The 24,063-nt window shown below is 52.0% G+C and overlaps 1 protein-coding gene across 1 annotated transcript; it reads right to left on the bottom strand.

Moving 5' to 3' along the window:
* Positions 1-426: 426 nt before the first annotated feature.
* Positions 427-4,652, bottom strand: LOC120678073. The gene is made up of 3 exons (XM_039959231.1): positions 4,595-4,652; positions 657-1,123; positions 427-615 (listed from the first exon to the last, which is right to left on the bottom strand). The coding sequence occupies exons 1-3, from the start codon at positions 4,650-4,652 to the stop codon at positions 427-429; spliced, it is 714 nt and encodes a 237-aa protein (XP_039815165.1).
* Positions 4,653-24,063: the final 19,411 nt, after the last annotated feature.

Raw genomic sequence — 24,063 nt, 5'->3', positions numbered from 1 at the left:
ACATAAAGGACATCATCTAAATTAAGCTAGAAGTCGCCTGGCAACTCTAAGGTGAAGCTTCCAACACCTTCGACTTCAACCATGTTCCCATCAGCCACTCTTAGGCTTCGCTCCCCCTTCTTATAGTTCGCATCGAACTAAATACCTGTAATGAATTAGAAATGTGCATAGTGGCACCTGAGTCAATAACCAAGTATTAGGGGACAAATATGCTAAGAATAACTCATCAATGAAAGAAAAAACATCAATCTTAATATTACCTTGCTGTTTTAGCCATTCCAAAGCCTGGGCAGCACTTCTGAAGATGCTTGGGTGAAGCACAGAATGAACACAGCATCTTTCCACCTTGGGACTGCTTGCCTTTGAACTTGTTGTTGTTCCTTGGACCAAAGTTCTGGTTCCTTTCTTCTTAAAGTTCTTCTGGCCTTACTTGTTGCTACCTGACTCATGCTGATTCTTATGAGTGCCTGAAATGCTAAGGTTGCCAACCATGTTGACAATATCCTTCATCTTCACAGTCTTAAGCCTTTTTTCTTCTTCAACATAGTAGTTGATCAACTCACTGATAGACCAGACAGTCTTGTTGGTGTTGTAATTGATCTTAAATGCAGCATACTGTGAAGACAATGATGTCATGATGAAGTGCACAAGAAAACCTTTAGAGATCTCATCTGCATCTCCTTAGGCTTATTGGCCATGTCACACATGTTGAGAATGTGCTGCCTGATGCCATTCTTCCCATCATACTGATAGGCCACTAACTTCATGATGAGAGTGCTTGCATAAGTCTTGGACGAGCTCTTGAAGTTCTCCTCAATCTTTGCCAGAAAGGCCTTAGCACTCAGATCTGCTCCCTGTGCATCCTTGGTGGGGATGACGCCCTTAATGCCAGCACTGATGGTCTGAGACATGACCATAAGAGCCATGCGGTCTGATCTTGCCCACTTTTCCAGAGCAGCTGAAGTCTGTCCTGCAGCAACAGCAGGCTTATCCTCCCTTAATGCCAGATCTAGATCATTCCAAGCCAAGCATGTCATGACCTTGCCCTTCCGGTCAGGAAAATTCGCTCCATTAAGCGGCTCGATGTTGTTTAGGTAGGAGGCCACAACATTGACATTTGTCACTGAAAATCAAGGGAAAAACTTATCTTAGTAATCATATACAATGAAATGCAAATAAAAAGCATGATAATAACCCTACGGTGGTCTGATTAAAATCATGCAATTAAAATTTTAATTTGCATCACCGGTGGGGAAAACAAACAAAATTTTGTCTTAATACTCATGATTAAACAACGGTGGTCAGAAATAATCACAAGTTTACTCTAAATAAACTTCTCGGTGGTTCCATATATTTACAGGCATCTCAAAGTATAGTGGTGTCCATGGCATCGCTGGAAGTAGGTGTAGACGTGACGACGTCGACAGTGTTGACAGCGTCGGGGATGTAGCGTAGACGCTCCTTGAGGGTCCCGGCGATGTACCGACGACCTTCAGGACGCCACCGGCACTGCCCCGGAGGTGGTGCTCGCGCTTCTGAGCCTTCCAGTGCTCTGATTGATCGGTGGGTGGTGGAAAAATGATAGGTTACTAACCCTGGGGTTGACCCCCCTCTTATTTATAAGCACTGTAGGCCCAGGGCCGAGCCCAATGGGCTTAGATATTCCTCCCGATCAAGGCATTCGCGGATAGGTTCTGGTGAACCGATCCCTAAACTAACGGGATGAGATATCCCTCCTTTTCTGTTGTTTTTGTTGTTGACAGAGGTCAAACAAAAACAAAACCAACAATACATACCTTTTTAGCTTTTACTATTTTTGCAATATTGAAATAGTTTGGTTTAAGAAACAGTGGTGGATTTTTTTAATACTGTTCTATGTTAGAAATTACATAATTTGGACCTGAAGTATGATAGTGTCTTGATGCTTCTCCTATGACTCATAACTTAAACTCAGTAATAGTTGATTAGCTCATAGATTTCTAAATTATGTATGAACTAGAAACTTGGTATTTCTAGTTTCTGCTTGCTATGTGATTGTCATCCTGGTCTGTCTACGATATTCAAAGGCTTGCACATGATGGAGGCATTGAAGTACCAAACACTTAATCTGTACTGAAATATACAGAAAATCTTTAGAACATGTCAACAAAATTGTTTTTCTTTTCTTTTCAGTTTTAATTTCTTACTTCACCTAGTAATAGTAGTTCTGAAAAATTGTGAGTGACTGTCTTTGTGACTGTGGAAAATCAGCTCGACTGATGGATCTGTCATCCTGCAGGTATCTAGGGTTTACCTTTGGTTTGGTAAGGTGCAGAGATGGGTGCTTAGGTGTGCAGCCTATAGCGTGGTCCGTGTTGAAACTGGCCATCTATGAGCGCGTGGATGCATGTTTGAATTGCATTTGTAGTAACTAATGGCTCGACGATGCGAACTCCGGGTGTTCTTTTGGTGACCTTTGAGCAGTTGACGCCGTGAACTATCTTCTATCTAGCATATTTGAGCCAAGCTCCCTTGTTAATTAAAGTACTTAAGTTGATGAGTTGGTGCCCATCAGGATACTATGTATACTTCTATTCATATATGTGAAGGCGTGTATTCTTTTCTCTCTCTTTTTCGTTTTGAAACCTGCTACAGTATTTTTAGTTTGACTTTGATCCACTGCCCAGCGGCCCAGCCCATGCAAAACACCGAACGAAATGGGAAATGGGTTTCGGGGCTTTTGGCACAACCTCATCCATGTGAGTGAAATGGCGAATGCTTAGGGGCTGATTGGTTTGTGGATGGCCAGATCCTGGCTCGCATGCTGCGTGCAGGCCTGCTGTGGCCAGGCTTGTCTGGTACCAGGGCCGCTTGATTGGTTTGCATACGGCCAGGCTTGTCTGGTACCAGGGCCGCTTGATTGGTTTGCCTATGCAGGAATACTGGTCGAGTTGAGATGCTGTTTGGTTGCATGTCTAACGTAAAAGTGATTTTTTGTGTCTGCACGCTTTCCCATGCGCTCACGCTTGCACCACCGGAGCCTGGTTCCCGAGAAACGGCCAATTTGCTCGTTCCTCCAGAGCCTGGCCGAGAGGCATCTTTTGCATGTGCGCAGACTGGTTGAGGAGGTGGACCCGTAAACCAATCTTGTGAAATCTGCATCTGACGGGTCTGATTGAGCTGCCTGCAGCAAACCAATCAGCCCCTTAGAGCATCTTCAAGAGGTATTTCGAGTAAATTTTTTAAAACAAGAAAAGGAAGATAAAAAACTCTTATACAACAGAAACTCTAACTACCTCGTCTTCTATTCTCATTTTCTATTCAAGGGGTGTCGCTGGGCATCTTTGCCTAGCGCTGAGCGCTAGCCATTCCTTTTCGGATTTTGGAGAAACCGTTAGATTTCATCCTTTTCCGCTAGCTATTTCATTTCACATAATAGTTACATCAGAACTTTAGCTACTCATAGATACAAGAGCTCTTATAAACGCTCTTACCTCTTCTAAAAATCAACGAGAGAGAAAACTGCTACACTCCACTTGACGCGTGAGGGGGCCGAGGGCGGCGATGAGATGACGCGCCGCCGCCGCAGCCCACGCCCCCGCCCTGCCGCGGCGGTGGCTTTGCCGGACAACAACGACCTCCTCTCCGAGATCCTCCTCCGCCTGCCGCAGCCGTCCTCGCTCCCTGTGTGACGGGGGAATAAACTAGGGGTCCCTAACGGGTCCGACTTATAATAAAGCAAGGCCCAGCAGACTTATTGCGCCAAGGACGGGATGGCCCGTTTAGCCGCGCGGGGAGCTGCCTTCGCCGCTAAGCGAAATGGTCCGAGAGCCCGACCTCCCGGAAACATGGCGGCCCTCCGACCTGGCGCCTCGGGTCAAGGCTAGGCTGGTGGCCTGAGACATGCGCTCCAAGGGCGCCACGCCCCCTGACAGGCATGCCGGCCAAGATAGCCTCCGTGCAAGCCCCAAGGCGTCGGTTCTCCTTGTCTTGCGCCAAGGGCCAAGCTAGCAGGCCTCCCTGACAAGGGGACAGCGCCGCTCGCGCGGGCCCCTTGACACAACGGGAGGGGGCGTCCGCAGACGCTGCCTCCCCTCGCCGTAATGATGGTTGCCTCTGCGCTAGATAACTGTAAATTGGGGCCCCATCTTGGACTATAAAAGGGAAGACCCCCACGTAGGAAAGGTTGGTTGGACTGCCACGCGTTCGACACTACTAGACCAGCTTGTAAGCTCCCCTCTGAACTTTGAGCACCCGGGTTCGAGAGCAATAGAGCAAGAACACCACCCCCCCCCCATGCTGGACATAGGGCATTTCAGGCCTGAACCAGTCTAAATCCTCGAGTCTTTGCGTGCTAGACCATATCCGATCAAACGCACAACAATCAAGCAATCGAGTAGTTTTGTAGTCGCCCATTTCCCGCAGCGACAGTTTTGGCACCGTCCGTAGGGAGCGCTTTGTGCGTTCACTGCTTCGGCGATCGGATGGTTTCGATCACTCCATTCGCCGCTCCGGCGGCCGGCAACGGCGAGGCGATCTGCTTCGGCTTGCTGGAGTTCCCCGCTATCCCTCGCGATGGATTGTGGGCGCCTCCACCGTTCTCGCCTTCCCAGACCTTCCAGTTCGGAAGCCTGGAGTTCATCACCGACCAGCTCGGTGCACTGCACCTCCATGAGGAGGAAGCCGCTCCGGCGGACACTGAGGAGCCAACTCCTCCACCCAAGCCTCGCAACCTGAGGTGTCGGTGATCAGTTCACTAGCGCGTCAAGAAGCATAGGCCATCACAGCCAACCTGTGCGGTGCTCCGCCGCATCTTGCTCATGATGGCCTCCAACCCCACCGTCGAGGACGTCAACTTGGTCCTCTTTTCTCTGGCCAACGTCTCTCGGCAGCTCGCGGGTGGACCGCCGCTCCTGACGCTGTGCTCATTCTCAGAGCGGTTTCCGTTCGGCCTCCGCAACACCGTGAGCGTCTACGCTCGGGTGGCGCGCAAAGCCGTCCAAGGGTTCCAGCCCACGTCACAGTTCGTGGGCATGACGGAGAGCTACCCTGACTCCGTCCATGACCTCCTGTGCTACGAGGATCCCCTGAGCGATTTCTCCAGAACGGGGGATAACCGCCTGGAGGGGACATCCGTGCTGCCGCGCATGTGCGCCATGGCCGACGTCAATCCGCCGCCAGAGGCGGTGCCGTCCGAGCAGACAAACACCCCAGCGGACCACCGCGAGCACGCGCTCGCCAACACACTGGCCCACGGAGACGACCTTTGCCATCGCGAGCAGGCGCCTCCTCCAGTGGAGCGGCCCCCACGGCCCCCTCCGAGTCAAAAGGGGTGAACCCCACAAGTTCCGCGCGTCGGCACGCACGTGTGGTCAACCACGACATCATCAATGACGCCCGCATGCAACTATCGTAGGAGTTCCGTGCAAGTCAGAATATCGCAGCAGCCGCGATCCTGCTGCAGACGCTGCCAGAGCCACAAGATCCAGCCCAAAGAGACCTACACCATCAGGTGAGGAATCTGGTCGAACTTGCCGCCGTCCAGCAGGCGGAGAGCTCCTCATTCCACCGCCGGCAGGCTGCTGCCTCATGCCCAGTTGGCGGCGCAAGCCATGGTGGGTGGGAGCCATCCCAAGAACAATGTACCCCGCCTCCACGGCAGCCCGACGTGGGTGGCGCGATAGCCCCAGCGGCGGCATCTGTTCCTCTCCCGACGAGGCCACCGATCCACGACCGCGTCGGTCCTAACTACGACGCGCGCAGCATGATCCGAGGCCGGCAGCAGGCGAGGCACCACACCGACGTCGATCGCATGGCCGCTCGGGCAGAAGATGCGCGGGCATGTGTCCCAAATCTGGAACGCTCACCACTCCGTCGCAGAGGACGTCCCTGTGACCCCGACGTGGATCACGACCGGAGTCTGAGTCCGGATCCCACTGGGCCAAACGCCTTCTCCAGAGCAATCCGGGGGGGCACCTTTCCCCCAACGCTTCCGACCGCCGGCGAACGTCGTGAAGTACACTGGGGATACAAACCCCGGCGTGTGGCTGGAGGACTATCGTCTCGCCTGCCGAGCTGGAGGAGCAAATGATGACCGCTTCATCATCTAGTACCACCCCATATGCCTCGGAGAGAAGGTCCGCGCCTGGCTGGAATTCTTGCCCGCCGACTCCATCGGCTGCTGGGCAGACCTCCGCAAGGTCTTCATCGGCAACTTTCAAGGCACGTATGTGTGCCCTGGCAACTCTTGGGACCTCAAGAGCTGCAAGCAGGAGCCCGGTGAGTCCCTGCGCGACTACATCCGGTGCTTCTCCAAGAAGTGCAACTCGCTGCCGGACGTCGTCGACGCCGACGTCATCGGTTTGTTCCTCAGCGGGACGCACTGCAAGACCCTGGTCCACAAACTGGGGTGCCAGAAGCCGCGTACCACACACGAGCTACTGGAGATTGCCACAAACCACGCTTCTGGCGAGGAGGCGGTCGGGGCCATCTTCGAGCGCGACCAGCACGCGGCGAAAGAAAAGCGGCGTGACTGTGACTGGCCTACTTCGGGCTGCGAGGACAGGAAGAACAAGAAGAACCGCCGACCTCCCGTCGCCGGCGAGGTCGCGGCGGCCGAGCGCCAGGACAAGCGTCCTCCGAGAAACGACCACTTTTACCAGCTCCTGGATAAGCCATGCACCAACCATGGCTATCCGGTGAACCACAAGTTCAAAGATTCTGATATGATGAAGCACCTCCTCCGACGGACAGCCAAGACCGATGGCGACGACCGCGACAAGCGGCCCGACGCCGGCCAGGAGAAAGAGAAGCCGGCGGAAGGAGAGTTCTCGGACGTGGACCGGTGCATGGTGATCATCGGCGGCCTGGAGGACGAGTGCTCCAGGCGACTGCAGAAAGTGCGACTCCACGAGGTATGTGCAGTCGCAAGTTCCATTCCTAGAAAGTTAAAGTGGGCGTCCACGCCCATTATTTTCGATCAGGACGACCATCCGACAAGCATCCCTCGACCTGGGAGCTATCCCCTCGTTGTCAACCCCATCGTCGGCAACATGCATCTGTCCAAGGTGCTGATGGACGGGGGCAACAGCCTTAACATTCTCTACTTGGACACCTTGTAAGCCATGGGGATTCCACGATGCTGCTTGCGGGATTTCCCCTTCCCCTTCTACGGCATCTTGCCCAGCATGAAGGCCTACCCGGTCGGCAACATCGACCTGTCGGTCATGTTCGGCAACAAGACCAACTTCCGCACCGAGACCCTCACGTTCGAGGTGGTGGACTGGAAGGGGGTGTACCACGCCCTCCTCGGGCGCCCCGCTTACGCCAAGTTCATGGCGGTGCCCAACTACACCTACCTCAAGCTCAAGATGCCGGGCCCTAACGGGGTCATCACCGTGAGCGTCTCCTTCCAGCAGGCCTACGTCAGCAGCCGCGAGTACTATGACCTCGCCACCACCGCGGTGAACTCGGCCGAACTTGGCCAGCTTCGCGCCACCACCGCCGAGTGCCGCCCCGACCCTGGCAAGCCCAGCTAGACACCGGCTTTCGTCTCAACCACTGAGACCAAGGTGGTCGCGGTCGACTACACCGACCCAACCAAGATGGTGCGGATCGGCTCCCAGCTGCCGACCAAATAGGAACGCGCGCTCGTCGACTTCCTCCGCGCCAACAAAGACACTTTTGCCTGGAAACCGTCTGACATGCCGGGCATCCCTAGGGAGGTCGCCGAGCACAAGCTCCGCATTTTGCCAGGATCCAAGCCCGTCCAGCAATGACTGTGCTGCTTCGACGATGAGAGGCGCAGGGCCATAGGAGAGGAGATAGCTAAGCTACTAGCTGCCTGCTTCATTAAAGAAGTCTACCACTCCGACTATCTATCTAATCCAGTCCTTGTAAGAAAGAAAACTGGTCAATGGAGGATGTGTGTTGACTACACCAGCCTGAACAAGGCTTGCCCCAAGGACCCTTTTTCTTTGCCTAGAATAGATCAGATAATCGACTCCACCTCCAGGTGCGAGATCTTATCCTTTCTAGACACTTACTCGGGCTATCACCAGATAGCGATGAAGAAATCCGACCAGCTCGCGACATCCTTCATCACGCCGTTCGGCTCGTACTGCTACGTATCGATGCCTTTCGGTCTCAAAAATGCGGGAGCAACATACCAGTAATGCATGCAATCCTGCTTCTCCGACCAGATCAACCCACCGATCGATCCCGACCGGTCAGACCTGCCTCGGGCAATGGTCGCAGTCTACGTCGACGACATCGTCATCAAAACACCACGTACGGATGACCTGGTTGCCACCCTGACCCCACGTTCGCAAATCTCAAGAGATTCAACATCAAGTAGAATCCCGAGAAATGCACGTTCGGCGTGCCTAAGGGCAAACTACTCGGATACATGGTGTCCGAACACGGCATTGAAGCCAACTGCGACAAAATTACGGCTGTCACCAACATGGGACAGATCCGTGGTGTCAAGGGCGTCCAGAGGCTAATGGGATGCCTGGCGTCGCTCAGCCGATTCATCGCTCGGTTGGGGGAACGAGGCCTGCCCCTACACAAACTTCTCAAGAAATCTGACACCTTTGTCTGGATGAAGGAGGCTCAGGTGGCCCTTGACCACCTCAAGGCTCTCTTGTCCTCTCCACCGGTGCTCGTGGCGCTGGAGCCCTGGGAACCCCTTTTGCTTTACTTAGCAGCTACCAACCACGTGGTCAGTGCCGCGCTGGTAGTTGAAAGGGAAGAGCAAGGACACACCCTGAAGGTCCAACAGCCCGTATATTTTGTCAGCGAGGTACTAACAGACACCAAGTCACGGTACCCTCAGACACAGAAGCTTCTGTACACCATCATCATGGCAGCCAAGAAGCTCCAACACTACTTCACCGAGCATGAGGTGTCAGTCGTCACCTCGTTCCCACTCGGAGAAGTTGTCCGCAACCGCGACGCCGTGGGACGGATTTCTAAATGGGCAGTCGAACTCATGGGCTACGACGTCAAGTTCGTGCCACGCACAGCGATAAAATCCCAGGCCCTAGCCGATTTCATCACCGAGTGGACGGAAGTCCAAGCGCCGACCCCAGAAATCTCTCATGAGTACTGGACCCTCTACTTCGACGGGTCGGTCATGGGACCCGGCGCGGGGGCCGGGATCGTCTTGGTCTCTCCAGAAGGAGGCAAGTTTGAGTACGCAGTTCGCCTCCATTTTCCTGCACCCAACAACGTTGCAGAGTATGAGGCCCTCATCAGCGGCCTCCGTATAGCCATTGACATCGGGGCAACCCGCCTGTATGTCTATGGCGACTCCAAGCTGGTAATCAACTAGGTCACGAAGAACTCCAACTGCAAGAGCCCTCTCATGGACGCATACTACCAGGAGGTCCGCAAGTTGAAAGGAAGATTCCGGGGTCTAGAGCTCCACCACATCCCACGGAAGCAAAAAACCTGACGCGAACGCTCTCGCAAAAATGGCCGCCGAGCGCAAGCCAGCACCCAGCAGTGTTTTTGTCAACGACCTGAATGCGCCGTCGGCGCATGAAAGACAGCCGGCCGCAGACAAGGCAAAAAACAGAGGAAGCAGAGCATGCGCAAAAAACAGAGCACGCTCCCTCCGACCCAGCCCCCGACCAGACACCCGGCGGCCCAACCTATCTCGCCACGGGACAATCCGACCCAAGCCAGACAGACAACACAGACTGGAGAGCTGACCTATTGGCTTATATCCTACACGAAGTCCTCCCCGAGGATGGCAATGCAGCTCGTCGCGTCGCCCGACGGGCCAAGACGTTCGTTGTAATCGACGGCGAACTCTACAAGCGCAGTCCCTCAGAGACCGGCATTCTCATGAAGTGCATCCCCATTGCCCAGGGCAAGGAGCTCCTTCTCGAGATACACACCGGGATTTGCGGACACCACACTGCGCCACGCTCCTTCGTCGGAAAGGCGTTCCGACAGGGATTTTACTGGCCAACAGCCCTGCGCAACGCGGAAGACATCGTCCGTGCATGCAAAGGATGCAAGTTCTACGCCAAACAAACCCACCTACTAGCCCAGGCGCTACAGACCATCCCCATAACATGGCCATTCACCATATGGGGTCTAGACATAGTCGGGCCACTCAAAAAGGCACCAGGAGGGTTCACCCACCTACTTGTCGCAATCGACAAGTTCACAAAATGGATAGAGGCAAAACCGATAACCGCAATCGACTCCAAGGAGGCCGTCAAGTTCTTCCTGGACATCGTCTACAGATTCGGAGTGCCCAACTCCATCATCACAGACAATGGGACCAATTTCACAGGTCACTACTTCCAACAGTTCGCAGAAGGATACGGGATCTGGATCGATTGGGCATCGGTTGGACACCCGCGCATGAACGGGCAAGTAGAAAGAGCTAACGGCTTAATCCTCCAACGGCTCAAACCGCGCATTTTTGACATGCTCAAAAAGTTCACGGGTCGTTGGGTGGAAGAACTGCCGGCAGTGCTCTGGAGCTTGCGAACCACACCCAACTGATCCACAGGGCTGACGCCTTTCTTCCTAACATACGGCTCCGAAGCTGTGCTGCCCTCCGACCAGGACTCCGGTGTGCCGAGAGTCAAAGCCTTTGACCCAGCAACGGCAGACGAAGCCTAGAGGGACGCAATGGAAGTTTTGGAAGAAGCAAGGCTAGTTACGCTCCTCCGATCGGCTCACTACCAACAAACTCTACGCAGGTACCACGAGAGGCGATACGGGAGAGGACGCTACAGGTCAGAGATCTGGTGCTACAATGGGTCATGTCAATGAAGGACAAGCACAAGCTCTCGCCGCCATGGGAAGGACCCTACAGCATTGCAGAAGTGATACGACCAGGCACCTACAAGCTAAAAGACTCTGACAGTAACATTCTGACCAACTCCTGGAACATAGAATAGTTATGTCGCTTCTTTTCGTAAGCAGCACTAGCGGCTCAGTCCAAGTGCCCCGACCCGGCCACTTCCGGCTCGGAGCACTCGAGGGCCCAACACCCGTCGATTTTTTTTCCCTCCCCGCACAACACAGTGCCATCACTTGGTGCCCCGACCTGCGCACTCACTGCCCAGAATCACTCGGGGGCCAGACAACTGCCTCTCTTTCTTACATGCTCACAGCACACAAACAAACTCTCTGGTATCTAGCACCCCGATCCATACAAATTTGGCTCGGAGCGCTCGGGGGCCAGACCATGGTCTTTGACCATCTTACTTTCCATTGCTTCCCGCCTCTATAGCCCCTTGCCCTGAACACTTTCAGGCCAAGGTGCTCAGGGGCCTCACTGGGACAAACCGTGCAGCGCACACGCATCTTTTTCGTCATCACACAACACACAGAAATTCTCACAACAAAATCAAAAAGCGAACGCAAAAATGTTTTCGAAAAAACTCGGGCCAGACGAAAAACGGAGCAAAGACGAAGTACGAATACAAATTTAAACATAGTTGGGGGCGCCACGCACACGGTGGACGCCCTAGATGTTCCCCCAAGCTGCACGAACGGCTTGATACACAGCTTTTTCATAATTAAACAAAATAAAAAGAAGAAGTAGCTGCCGGTCGGCCCCGCGCTCAGTCGCCATCCCGTCGAGACCCTACGGCCTATCCAGCTCCGGGTATGCGCCGCGTTGTAGGAGGTCGTCGACGTCTATCTCCGCCGCGGTGGCCCGTCCGAACCCGGCGAAGTCCCGCATGGCTAGCCGACGAGACGACGCGCTTGGGGTCTCCGGGAAGCCAGGGTCGATTCCCCCGAGGTGCGTCACAATGCGCAGACAGGCGGCAGCCAGTGCAGCAGCAGTGCCACGGCGGATCCCCAGCCTCACCGACGACCGGATGATCTCAGGGAGGGCATGAAGCTGGTCCACCAGCATGGGCGCCCGCGGCTCCACCACATGGAAGACGGCGAGCGCACCCTCCTCTAGGGCCTCACGCTGGTCCTCCACCTCACCGAGGCGGCACTGTAGGGAAAAACAGGGGAAAGAAGACGTGACCAAGAACGGAACTCACTGAAGGCGCGGGCCTGCGCGGCCGCCATGGCGTCCCTCACAGCATGCACCTCCCCCTCGGCAGCACCCCGAGCCACCTCGACCGCCTGCAGGCTATCCCGCAGGTGCTCGATCTCAACCGTGGCAGCCGAGAAGCGACCGTGCGCCAGGTCGCACTCCCGCTGTAGTGCCAATATCTCCAAGTTGACTCCCCCGGAGATGAACCCTGAGGAGGCGGCAGACACAGCAGGCGAACCCTGCGCGGGCGAGTCCGGCGCAGGCAAGCCCGGTGCTCCAGCGGCCGCGACTGGCGGAGCCACAACAATCGGCGGCAGTGGTGCAACGGAGGATGACGCCGAGCCGCCGGCAGCAGCACCAGACGCCCCAACACCATCCCGCGCCGGGGGCCCACCAGACGAAGAGGACTCAGAGGCGCCAGGGCCGCCCGACGGTCCAACGCCGCCCTGCCCAGTGATCCATTCTCCAGGACCCGACGACGGCACCCTACCACTGCGCAGGTATCATCATGAACACAACAAAATGAAATCCAGGGATAGAAGAACGAGGACAATGCTGAAAGGAACCTCCCCTGGAAGAACTCGCACTGTGCCCGCAGCAGACCGCGTGGCTCGGCGCTGGACTCCTCGTCACAGGGACGCTTGTCGCCGGCCATCGAGGAGGATCGACGACGACGACTGGTGCAGTTAGAGTTCTTTTCTTCTCCTTCTCCTTGCGCCTTCGCCTTCCCCTCTTCTCTGTGTCGTTTCTCCAAGAAAATGGCAGGAAGCAATGTCGACGGAGACGAGGCTGCGGAAGGCAGAGGATTAAATAGGCGAACACCGTCATCGCTCCGCGGCGGTTCCCGAGTGGCGTGACGCTTCGAGACACGAGCCGCCATGAACAGACTTCTCCACTGCAACCGGCGTGACGCATCGACTCTACGGGTGTGTACTCTACAGTTTCAATTAAATCCTCATCGTCTGTTCGTTTCCGATTGCAGAGAAGACGGCGGACCGTTTCGATGCCTCAAACGAATCGCAACCGCACGATTCGATTTCAAGGTTCGAAAGCCAGTCCGTCAAGGGCTCCGCGCTGCCTTGACTCAAAGAGATAGGGAAGAAAAACCGAGACGAGCACCAAGCGGCCCATGGCCGACCTGCCCCGGCAGCACTCGGGTCGTCTCAAATTTTCTTGTCCGATCCGGCCTCTAGCGTTTCACGGAATCCCCTCCAGGGGGGAGGCCAACTAGGCCCCCTGAGCTGGCTGACGGCTCGGGCATCTGTCTGGGATGCAGGCTGTAGAGCAGTGGAGTGCTCCCATTGGGGCTCCTGTTGGAAATATACCCTAGAGGCAATCATATTTTCTTGTATTCATGGTTAATAAAGTGTTCCTTAAATATTCATGGATGACAACTGGCATTGATTAATGCTTATGTGAAGTATTTTTGAAACTCTTTACTTGTATGAATATTCTAAAGTGTTCCTAGTCAGAGTTCATTTGAGGACACACATGAATATTAGACTAGCACATGTATTAGTTGATTGACTACGTTTCACAAGTCATGGACATGGTGATATCAAATTAATAATGTGGGCTCATGTGAGACATGAGATTGAACTGACCCAACACGAGATGAAGACTTCTCATTACACAATATGTACGCTGTGTCCTAAGACCTGAGATCGTCGTATGTACTCAAGATATAAACCGACTTACTTAGGAGCCATCAAACGCTGCACCGTAACAGGGTAGTCATAAAGGTGGCTTTCGGGTCTGTCAAGAAGCATGCTATGAGATATAGTCGGTCAAGATTGGATTTGCCCCTCTCTACAAGAGAGAGATATCTCTGGGCCCCTCGAGTGATTTGGATCAGGAAATGCATGGCCATGCTGGGGTTAAGAGTTAACCAAGGATTCTGAATCACAGGATCGAGAAAGAGTGGTCGGCTTTAAGCTAGACCAAATATCGTGAGGCAAAGGGAACAACATGTATATGATATTGTGGCGGCTCGTCTGATATGATCTTTGTGTGCGTATAGGAGTTGACATGTCTTGCTAGAGGCCACTGTCTACTATTGGGCCAAGTAAGAGTACTCGGGGCATGTCTATTCGCATGTGAGCCCATAGGGTCACACACTTAAGGGAAAGAAGTCTGATAAGGATGAGATCCGAATTAGACTGGGCTTAAGTGCACTAATGGGCCTTTTAGGCCCAAAAGGGGGAGCCTAAGGTGGGGGCCCAAGGCAGCCCACCTAAGGGGCTATATAAACAGAGGGGGGCGCCTAAAAACCCTAACCCTAACTACTGTTCAAGCGCGTGAACAGTAACTGCTACAGTAGCCGCCCCTTTTCTGGGCGCCCCTCCTGTGCGCCAAGCCCTAGGTCGCCCTCGCGGACCTAGCAGTCTGGATTGCGGTGCTTCTTCCCATACGTGTGGACTTCGTGGAGGTGCTGCGCTTGCTGCACAAGGACGAGCCGTTCGTGAGGTGGTTCACGCAACTGCACTGCTGGCTTCCATCTGCAGTACACCGACGCGCTACAGAAGTTCCGCAACCGTGCATCTAGTGGTAATCCCGTGATCTATAACTGCAGTAATCCTGGTTTATGCGGTAGAAAATTTTTATTTTTGCTACCCCATATTCCTACAGCTCCGTCGACCCGGTCGTCCGCGGCAGGGTCGGACTTCACTCGGATTGTCCTTAACTGGGCCTACCTGTTATCGAGCTCACCGAACTCACTGTTCTGGGCCATCTAGGTCAAGCGGTAGGGTTCACCTCCTCCGATCGCTATCGGTCACAGTGGAGTCATTCATCGTTGAGGCACGAAAATGAAAAAACAATGCGAACAAAATGAACAAACAAGAACGCCTCAGGGCCAACTTTGTTTCATTAATCTTCCTTTACAATAATCGGCTCTAAGCCGTTACAACAAACAAAATCTAGCTGTCCTCGACTCACGGACACAGCGGATACAATGGATCAAATCCATTTACTCCCACCAAGGGAGGAACAAAAAGGGACTAAGGCAACGGCTGCTACCTAGCAAGCTGGAGGACATGTCCAAAGAACGTCGCAAGACTTCTTGTAGCATCTCGCAAGCCTTCTCCTAGCATCAGCCGTGCCAAAAAGCCCCTGGCGGAGAAGAAGGCAGACGATGCCAACGAGGGGAAGTCTTCGGAGCGGATGTTAGCCCAAGACTCCCCGCCGGCGCCTGCTCCTGGGTATCTTCCTCATACGCCGGAAAGACGGGCCGTGACCTCCTTTCTGCTGGACACGGCGTCTTCCAGGCGAACCACTCTAAACCACCTGCCTCCGGACGGAGACGCGGAGACCCATCATGGTGGCAAGACCAACCTGCCTGGCGAGACAGGAACCCTTCACCGTCCCCTGTTGCCACGGCGCACAGCATTGAGCTGTGCAGCCCTCCAACCATAGTTGGAAAATGAGGCAGTGGACCTGCGGCTCCGCGTCGATGACGCGTGAACTGCCCACCCGAGATCTCGGGGGAACGGCAACCGCAAGAAGAACGCAGAGCAGAAGGGTGACCCCCGCGGCAGGAAAGTGTCGCACCACCACTAGGTCTCCGGGCCGGTGCCGAGAGGAGGCCAAGGAAGCCACGAGAGGCTGGGAGCCCCCCCCCTCGCCTAACGACAAGGGAGTAGGCAGACCAGTGGCCTGGCTTGCCAACTCCAGCAGCAAGCCCTCGGACCTCTTGACGCCGTGCAGCAGTCGACGGCATGAACTCGCCAGCGAGTTCATGCTTGAGGAAGACCCCCCACCGTTCGCAAGCATTCTTCTAGCACCAGAAAAACGAGCCATGCCCACTCTCATCTGGAGGACGGGTGTGGGGGTGAGGAAGAGAACTAGCGAATGGAACTCCATGATCTATTCACCTGTGCAAAACCATGTATCCGCAACCCCCCTATTTATAGGAAAACATGGGCACAAACGGCCCTAGTAATCAGTGGACCGGCCAGAGTGGGGCACACCAAAAGGCCTCGCCAAAATCAAACCCCCACTTAAATGCCGACGAAACGACGCCAGTGCGCCCGGCAACTGCCAAGCCACTCGGGGCACGATCGCTGCACGACCCACCAATGGGAGGCAGCCCCGAGCGGGGGAAAACGAGGTGTCCGCGGTACAACGATAAGACGTGATGACCGGCCTCGAGATTCCACGACCCGTCAGCCGGCCATCAAGATGGGCCTGACCCCGTCACGCCCCGTCTGGCGCACGCCGAAAGCTGAGGGCGCGGGCAATTGGATGGGACGCCCCGGTCAGGAACCATCAAAGCCGAGACCAGCGGCTCCACGATTATTTCAAAATCATGGAACCGCTCGGGGGCCTCTGATGGGGGAATAAACCAGGGGTCCCTAACGATCCTGACTTATAATAAAGCAAGGCCCAGCAGACTTATTGGGCCAAGGACGGGACGGCCCGTTTAGCCGCGCGGGGAGCTTCCTTCGCCGCTAAGCGAACGGGTCCGAGAGCCCGACCTCCTGGAAACGTGGCGGCCCTCCGACCTGGCGCCACGGGTCAAGGCCAGGCTGGTGGCCTGAGACGTGCGCTCCAAGGGCGCCGCGCGCCCCCTGATAGGCGTGCCGGCCAAGACAACCTCCGTGCAAGCCCCAAGGCGCCGGTTCTCCTTGTCTTGCGCCAAGGGCCAAGCTAGTAGGCCTCCCTGACAATTGGACAGCGCCGCTCGCGCGGGCCCTTTGACACAATGGGAGGGGTCGTCCGCAGATGCTGCCTCCCCTCGCCGTAATGATGGTTGCCTCTGCGCACCACTCCATTACGCCAGCGATCGTAACCGGATGCCCCCGGCCAGGCCTCGGTAAGACGCCCCTCACTAGGCGCACCGTTTGGTGACAGAGCTACGTAAGATAGCCCCACAGGTAAGAAACCCAGGCTCCAGCGGACAAGACTGAAGGAGACCCCCGAGTGACCGACCGGGTGGTCGCGCCGCCCCGACTGAGCCAGGATGGGATAGCGCCAGGGGGACACACCGCTCAAGGAGATCGCCAGGATCATTCTTTACACTAGAAGATTGCCAGGATCAAACTCGCCCACTCCTGACCGACTGAGTGGGCCCCGACGACTGACAAGGACGATTTGCGCCCCGACGGTGCAAAGGCACAATGCTAGATAACTATAAATGGGGCCCCACCTTGGACTATAAAAGGGAAGGCCCCCCACGTAGGAAAGGGTTGGTTGGACTCCCACGGGTCAACACTACTAGACCAGCTTGTAAGCTCCCCTCTGAACTTTGAGCACCCGGGCTCGAGAGCAATAGAGCAAGAACACTACCCCCCATACTGGACGTAGGGCATTTCAGGCCCGAACCAGTCTAAATCCTCGAGTCTTTGTGTGCTAGACCATATCTGATTAAGCGCACAACAATCAAGCAATCGAGTAGTTTTGTAGTCGCCCATTTCCCGCAGCGACACCGTGCCTCCCTCGTTTGCAAGCGCTGGCGCCGCCTTGTCACCGACCCCACTTCCGCCGCAGCTTCCGCGCCCGCCACCGGAGTCCCCCCTCATCGGCGTCTTCGAGGACTACATAGGCTACCCCTTCTTCAGGTCCGTCATGGATCCGCCGGTTCTCATCCCACAAGAGCGCTTCTGTCTGTGGATCGGCGATGTCAAGTTGTCAACAGGGCCGGCTGCGAGCCCGACAAATGGAACATCTACAGCTGTCGCCACGGTTGCATGCTCCTCTACAACAAGACGCGGAAGGAGGTCGTTCTGTGGGATCCCCTCACAGGCGACTGCCGTGTGGCTGCCGTTCCGCTAGAGTTCGACAACGGAGAGAGGATGATCTGGAACGGCGCGGTGCTTTGCGCTGCTGCCGGCGACCCCAGCCATGTGCATGGCGGTTTCGGCTCCTGCCCCTTCGAGGTGGCCTTGGTAGGCGTTACCAAGAACCACGCACAAGTGTTCGCCTGCATTTACTCGTCGGAAACTAGAACATGGAGCGATCTTGTTGCAGCAGCTACTCCCTTTACGGTTTATTGTGTTAGTGATCAGGGCACCCTTGTCGGCAATGCTCTGTTTTGGCTTCCTGTTGGTCTAGGATATGGCATTCTTGAGTTTAATTTGGACAAGCATAGTCTGGATATGATCGAGTGGCCTTCCAGTATAGTCTTTCAGAGAGTTGCTCACGTCCCACCTTGCTGGCACAACATGGCGGTCTTGGCCTCGCCATTCTGTCACACCATAGCCTCCAAATGTGGGAGAGGAAGGTCTGCTCTGAAGGTGTTACTGAGTGGGTGCTGCAGAAGACTCATCTGTGCAAGATTCATGGGAGGAAGTCTGGGTCAGCGGAGGTATTAGGGTATGCTGAAGATGCTAATGTGATGTTTCTATGGACCGTTTTTGGTGTTTACATGCTCCAACTTGACTCCCTGCAGTCCAAAAACTCTGGGAAACTTATATCCTCTACCGACATCACCCATACGCAGGTATCTATGATTCAGGTAATTCCTTGTTTACATTTCCTTTGAATAAAACAATCCAATTGCTTTCAGTAATTGGTTGCTGCAATACATCTATTGTGCTACTGAAAATATTGGTTGACGACTTAAATCTAGTTATTGTTGTTTGTTCTCTTTGTTAGGTCTATGAACTTAACATTGTATCAGTGTCGCTTCTCATTTATCATTGAACCATAGTTATCTTCAGAGATAGCATACTGTTTTAGCTAATCTCTTCTATGCACAACTGTAAACCATGAGGACCATGAATAGTGGAAATTTTATTGGATGAATATAGTAGAAAAGTTTATTACTCCCTCCATTCTAAAATGTAGGTCGTTTTGACTTTTCTAGGACATATGTTATATAGGTGCATAGCGAACACTATGAATCTAGAAAAGCCAAAATGACCCCACATTTTGAAATGGAGGGAGTGTTTTTCAAATATGTGAACTGAAGTATTCACGTACCTATAGGTCTATTATATATCTTCCAACATTTAGATGTGTAATAGATTGATAGGTGTGAACTGGCAGTAATGTAATAGAAGTTTTAGACTTTGAATCATATCACATCTAAACATAATAAAAGATGGTGTTTTATCTTATTTATTTTGCTATTTGCTATTAATAGCAAGACTCAAAGTTGGTAGTATATATCAATATTCTTTATAATTAAATAGTAACTGCTTTATATTTTGTCAAGGACTGCAAGTTATGAGATAAGGAAAGGATTTCAAAATATTTAACTTGTGTTTTCTAGGTTACATTTAACTTATGTGAAACGCAACAAAACAATTAAACTTAAGTTTGCATTTGACTTTGGAGAAAGGTTTTGAAACTTCTACAACAGTTTTTTACAATTTTTTTTTATCAAGTAGCCACTTTTCGCAAATATGCTCCGACTATTAGTCTTAGATGTGCAAATCCAAATTTTGCTATTATCTTACATGTTATAATTCTTGATGAATCAGTACAATGTGCTTCTGTAATCTGGATGTTACATAATTTTTGGTATTAGGAAAGGCTTCACGCATCCTTCTGTTACCCATATGTTGTTGGCATGTGTCAGGAAATAGGCAGCTTCGTGGGTGTTCGAACAGGATTTCAGCAGTTCTTTGGGCACTTCAGTTTTAGATCTCTTTGATGTTTGGAATTTTTTATGTGGTTGTTTTCAAAGTAGTAGGGTCATGGCCTGCTTGCTAGGGCTATTACTTGGTAGTGAAAACTGCTTACACTGTACCTTTTTCTAATTATTTACACTAAAATAGAAATTAGTGGTTAAACCATGTCTTAGAGATACTTCTCTCAATGAATTAGTTTGCATCACAGAGAAGAAATGATTTATTTTGGTTTTATTTTTCCTTATGGACAGCAATTTATAAATCAATGGAATTCTAGTTCACCCTTAAGGCCTCAACTACCAGGTAGATGAGCCTACTGTTTGAGGAATTTACATTGCATTTTGGCAGTAGATATTGGCCTTCCATTTGGGGAACCGAAATCTACCATTTTTGCTCACCTGAATGTGTCTTTTGTGTTTATCTAGTCTATGTGACATGGTGTCACGTTTTGTTTTAATTGTTTATGATTCCAAATTAAGAGAGATTTTTTCCCCAATAAATCAACATCTCATATATGCTGCTGGATAGGATATGGGTCCCCATGCAGGTGAGAGAGCTCAGTAGCATATGTGAGATGTTTGTGAAATTGAGATGTACTAGCAGTGAAAACAGTTTCCCTTAGTTGAACTGACAATGCTGTGCATGAAAAAAAATGTGAAGATTGTGGCTGTAAAACTAGGTTGACTGATGGAACTGTTGCCTTGCAGGTATCCGGGGTTAGCTGGTTGCAATGGTGTAGAGATGGTTGGCTGGTGTATCCAGTTGTGGTGTGGCTTATGATATGATATGATACATATGGTCCCTGTGGAAATCGACCCTTTACTTTAGCACACACTTAAAAGTGAAGTGAATTTGTAGGAGTTAACTGCTTGGTTTACAAACACCCAGTGCTCTTTCAGTGACCTCCGTAGCAGTTGTTGGCAATTGATGCTCTGAGTTTATGCAATGAAATTTAGTGGTTAAGTTATGCCTTCTGAGAACATTAAGGCCAAGCTTCATGTTGAAGTTGACAAGTTGGTGCTCTTTACAATCTCTTGATCCTGTCTCCATGAATTTGTTATAAGTGTACTAGGGTAGTATTTTTATTTTGGCTGTTTTCTTTTGGGACCTGCTCAACTTTAATCTGCTGGGGTCAGGCTGAATCTTCCGAGTTCTGTTGTTTCAATGCTAACCGTCCACCGACATTTCTGGACATTCACCTCTTCTTGACGTGCATACGTAAAAAACATATGCATTATCCACTAAAAAACAGAGTGTGTGAGCTCAAAAGATAGCTATCAAGTATGGTTGCTGTCTTGATCCTTCTAATATGAATTTTAATGTTGTTCTCCAATTCATAAAAGTGTTTATAACGTATATATCGGATGTTTGTACTTGCGATGTTTTTCTGCCCATTTTCTTATGATACTTTTAAAGCTTAACTGGAGCTGCTAAGGAGCTGAAGTTTTAGCTTGTTTTGTTAATGAGCTGAGCGGTGCCAATTTGTTAGCATAACGAGCCAGATCGAGCTGGGTCTGGCTCGTTATCCAGCCCAGCCTAGCCGAGATCCTCCTCCACGTAGGGTCGTATGAGGCTATGAGCTGCTTGAGGCTAGTACTTGGTTGATGAATGACTTTATGTCATGCCCTTTTGACTGTTACGTAACCTTTTAAATTCAAATTGTACCGTTTGTTTCTTTATGGTAGATTTTCTTTACTTTGATTTTTTGGTATTACTATCAACTGTATGGTTGCTTTCAGAGGTACCAAATTGTTTGGATTAATTTACTTACCGTTGGTGATTCATATTAAATATGATAACAAGAACAAAGTAAATCTTATATTTTCCATCTCTTCCTTCATGTATAAAACTTCGATGTTGGCAGCAAACACACCAAAAATTGATGCAGTGATTGGTAGCTCTGAAAGCTCAAGGGTAGCTTGAAGTTGCATGCATTCATTCATTTTTCTTTAACGTAATAATTTCATCTGGCTGCCATAATGAACACAACAAAATCCTAACATTTTGTATCTTTGTGAAAAGTATTAGCCCCCCTATTCTTCTATGACACTTGGTCATATATTTTAATTCAAACCACAGCTACATGTAGAATCAGTAAGATTGGGGTTGTTGGATATGATCTCCAGGCCCGATCCAAAGATCGGGCCAAATCCCCTTTGATCGCGCCCTGATCGGGGGCGCCCAGTCATTATGGCTGGTGGGCCCCCGTCGCCTGCGCTATATAGAATAGGAGGGGGGCCGGGGCACGGATGCCCAGGTTGACCGCTGCCAAACCCCTCTCCCACAAACCCTACCGATCTAAGGGAGCGCAAGGCCGACGGGAAGCACCCCAGCGCCGCCACGACGTTCCCCACCGACTCCGCCGTTCCCGGCCAGTGCCGGTACCGGCCCGAAGGGTACCGGTACCCTCGCCGCCCATCGTCGCCGCCGGATCCACGTCTTGCCAACCCGGACTTCCTCGCCTCCATCCTCGACTCCATCGACGCCATGGCACCCGCGGGGTCGAGCTCCTCTGCGCCCCCTTCCACGGATGGTTTGCACCTCCATCTCCATACCTTCCTCTCCTTTTGTTGTACTAGAACTAGGATGAACCCCATGTTTATCTACTAGAAGATATCCCCGTACTCGATTTTGTATGCCTAGATATCGATCCAGTGTAGAACCCTAGAATTTTGTAACAAACATTGGTATCATTCGCCGATCTAGTGCATAGATCGGGTTTTGGGATAGAGTTTAGAAGGAGAAAGAATTGTTTTCGATGCAAATCGAAGAAAGAACCTCGAATTGATCTCTGATTGACCGAGATCCCCAATCCAGAAAACCCTAACTCTAGACCCGTGAAACTCTAACCCGCAGAATCAAGAACTCGACAGAAAGGGGGGGACTCACCTCCTCGGCCGCCGCCGCTCACTGGGGCGCGCCAAAGAATCCGGCCGCCGCTGGTCGCCGTTGCGCAACCGCGCGCGGGGCCCCGGCCGCCACTCAGAACCGGCGCACGGCCCGTGCACCACCTCCAGTCCGCTCGACGGCGGCGCACTCCCACTCGGTTGAGCGCGCGCGCCGGCGAGGGGACCGGCGGGGGGCGCCGCCGTGCTGCCGACTTCCCTGGGCCGCCATGGCCGCCGCTCACTCGCTCGGGCGTGAGAAACGGGGGGGAAGAAATGGAATGGCGTTAGGGTTTCCGGGAGATCCGGCCGGCCGCGGTTTTTGTTCCGTTTAGGGCGTTTCCCAGCCGTCGGATTCGATCCGACGGTCAGAGCGCGGCCGCCGGCCAAGCAGGCCAGAAACAGCCCAAGAGGGCGCGCCGCGCGGGCCGTTTCGGCGGCCCGGCCGTTGGCTGCTGGGCTTCGGGCCCAGGCGCGCCGCGCCGGGTGTCCCGCGGGTCGAATTAGCTCGTGGGCCGGATGAACAGTACAGATTAGATTTTTTTTCAGAAGCTTTTTGAATATGTTTTTGACGTATTTGATTAGAATTTGAACTCTATAAATAAATACACCTACGTGTATTATTTTTAGAGCAGAAATTAACAAGAATTATGCTTCTGAATATTTAGAATTTTACATGTTTTCCGCTGCAAAGAATTTATTTTGTCTCTATGTTAATTTGAACCAACGAGATAATTGATATAGAGGCTTATAGAATTTATTTCTCAGAATTTTCAGAATATTATAATGTTGTAATTTCTGACCAAAGTTGATATTGCAATATTATAATTTTGTTCAGAATTTTGTATACATTATATCTTTTTCTGCCCAACGGTGATTTAGATTTAATGTACAGATTATTGCATGTTTTAATTTTGACCAACGTTAAACTGATACATGCATTTATTGTTGTCCTCACAAATTTTGAATTCAAATTTCAGGCTCTAATGCTATGACTTATGTGAATGCCATTCCTGAACTAGATGGCAACAACTATGGGAAATGGTACCAGAAATTGGAGATAGCTCTGGCGATGGCCAATATAGATTTGGCCATCACAACGCCAGCTCCACAAGAACCAGAAAAGCCCGTAAGGGCACAGAATGAAGAAGCTGCTGCTTGGGCTATCCGAGAGAAGAATTATGACTCTGCTATGACCAGATATGATGCTGACAAGACACGTTGGAATGATTCCAACCGCAAGTGTCTTATGGTCATGAAGGGTTCCACTTCAGATGCCATCAAGATGGCGATCCCAGATTGTGACACCGCTTCAGAATATTTAGCAAAGGTGAAGAGTCAGTTTACTGGTTCTTCCAAGGCTTATGCTGCCATTCTTGCTGAGCAGCTTATCACCAAAAAATACACTGGCGGTGGCATCAGAGAACATATCTTAGAAATGAGCCACATGACCAACAAGCTTAAGACAATGGACATGCCTTTGCCAGAAAAATTCATTGTTCAGCTGGTCTTCAAGTCCCTACCAATGGCGTTTGAGGCATTTCATGTCAACTATAACGCTTTTCCAGAAGATTGGGGAATTGACAAGCTGATTGGCATG

This window comes from Panicum virgatum, chromosome 6N, assembly GCF_016808335.1.
Source record: "Panicum virgatum strain AP13 chromosome 6N, P.virgatum_v5, whole genome shotgun sequence".
Classification (NCBI taxonomy): domain Eukaryota; kingdom Viridiplantae; phylum Streptophyta; class Magnoliopsida; order Poales; family Poaceae; genus Panicum; species Panicum virgatum.
The sequence above is the reverse complement of the archived record's forward strand: the minus strand, read 5'-3'. Positions and strand labels throughout refer to the sequence as shown.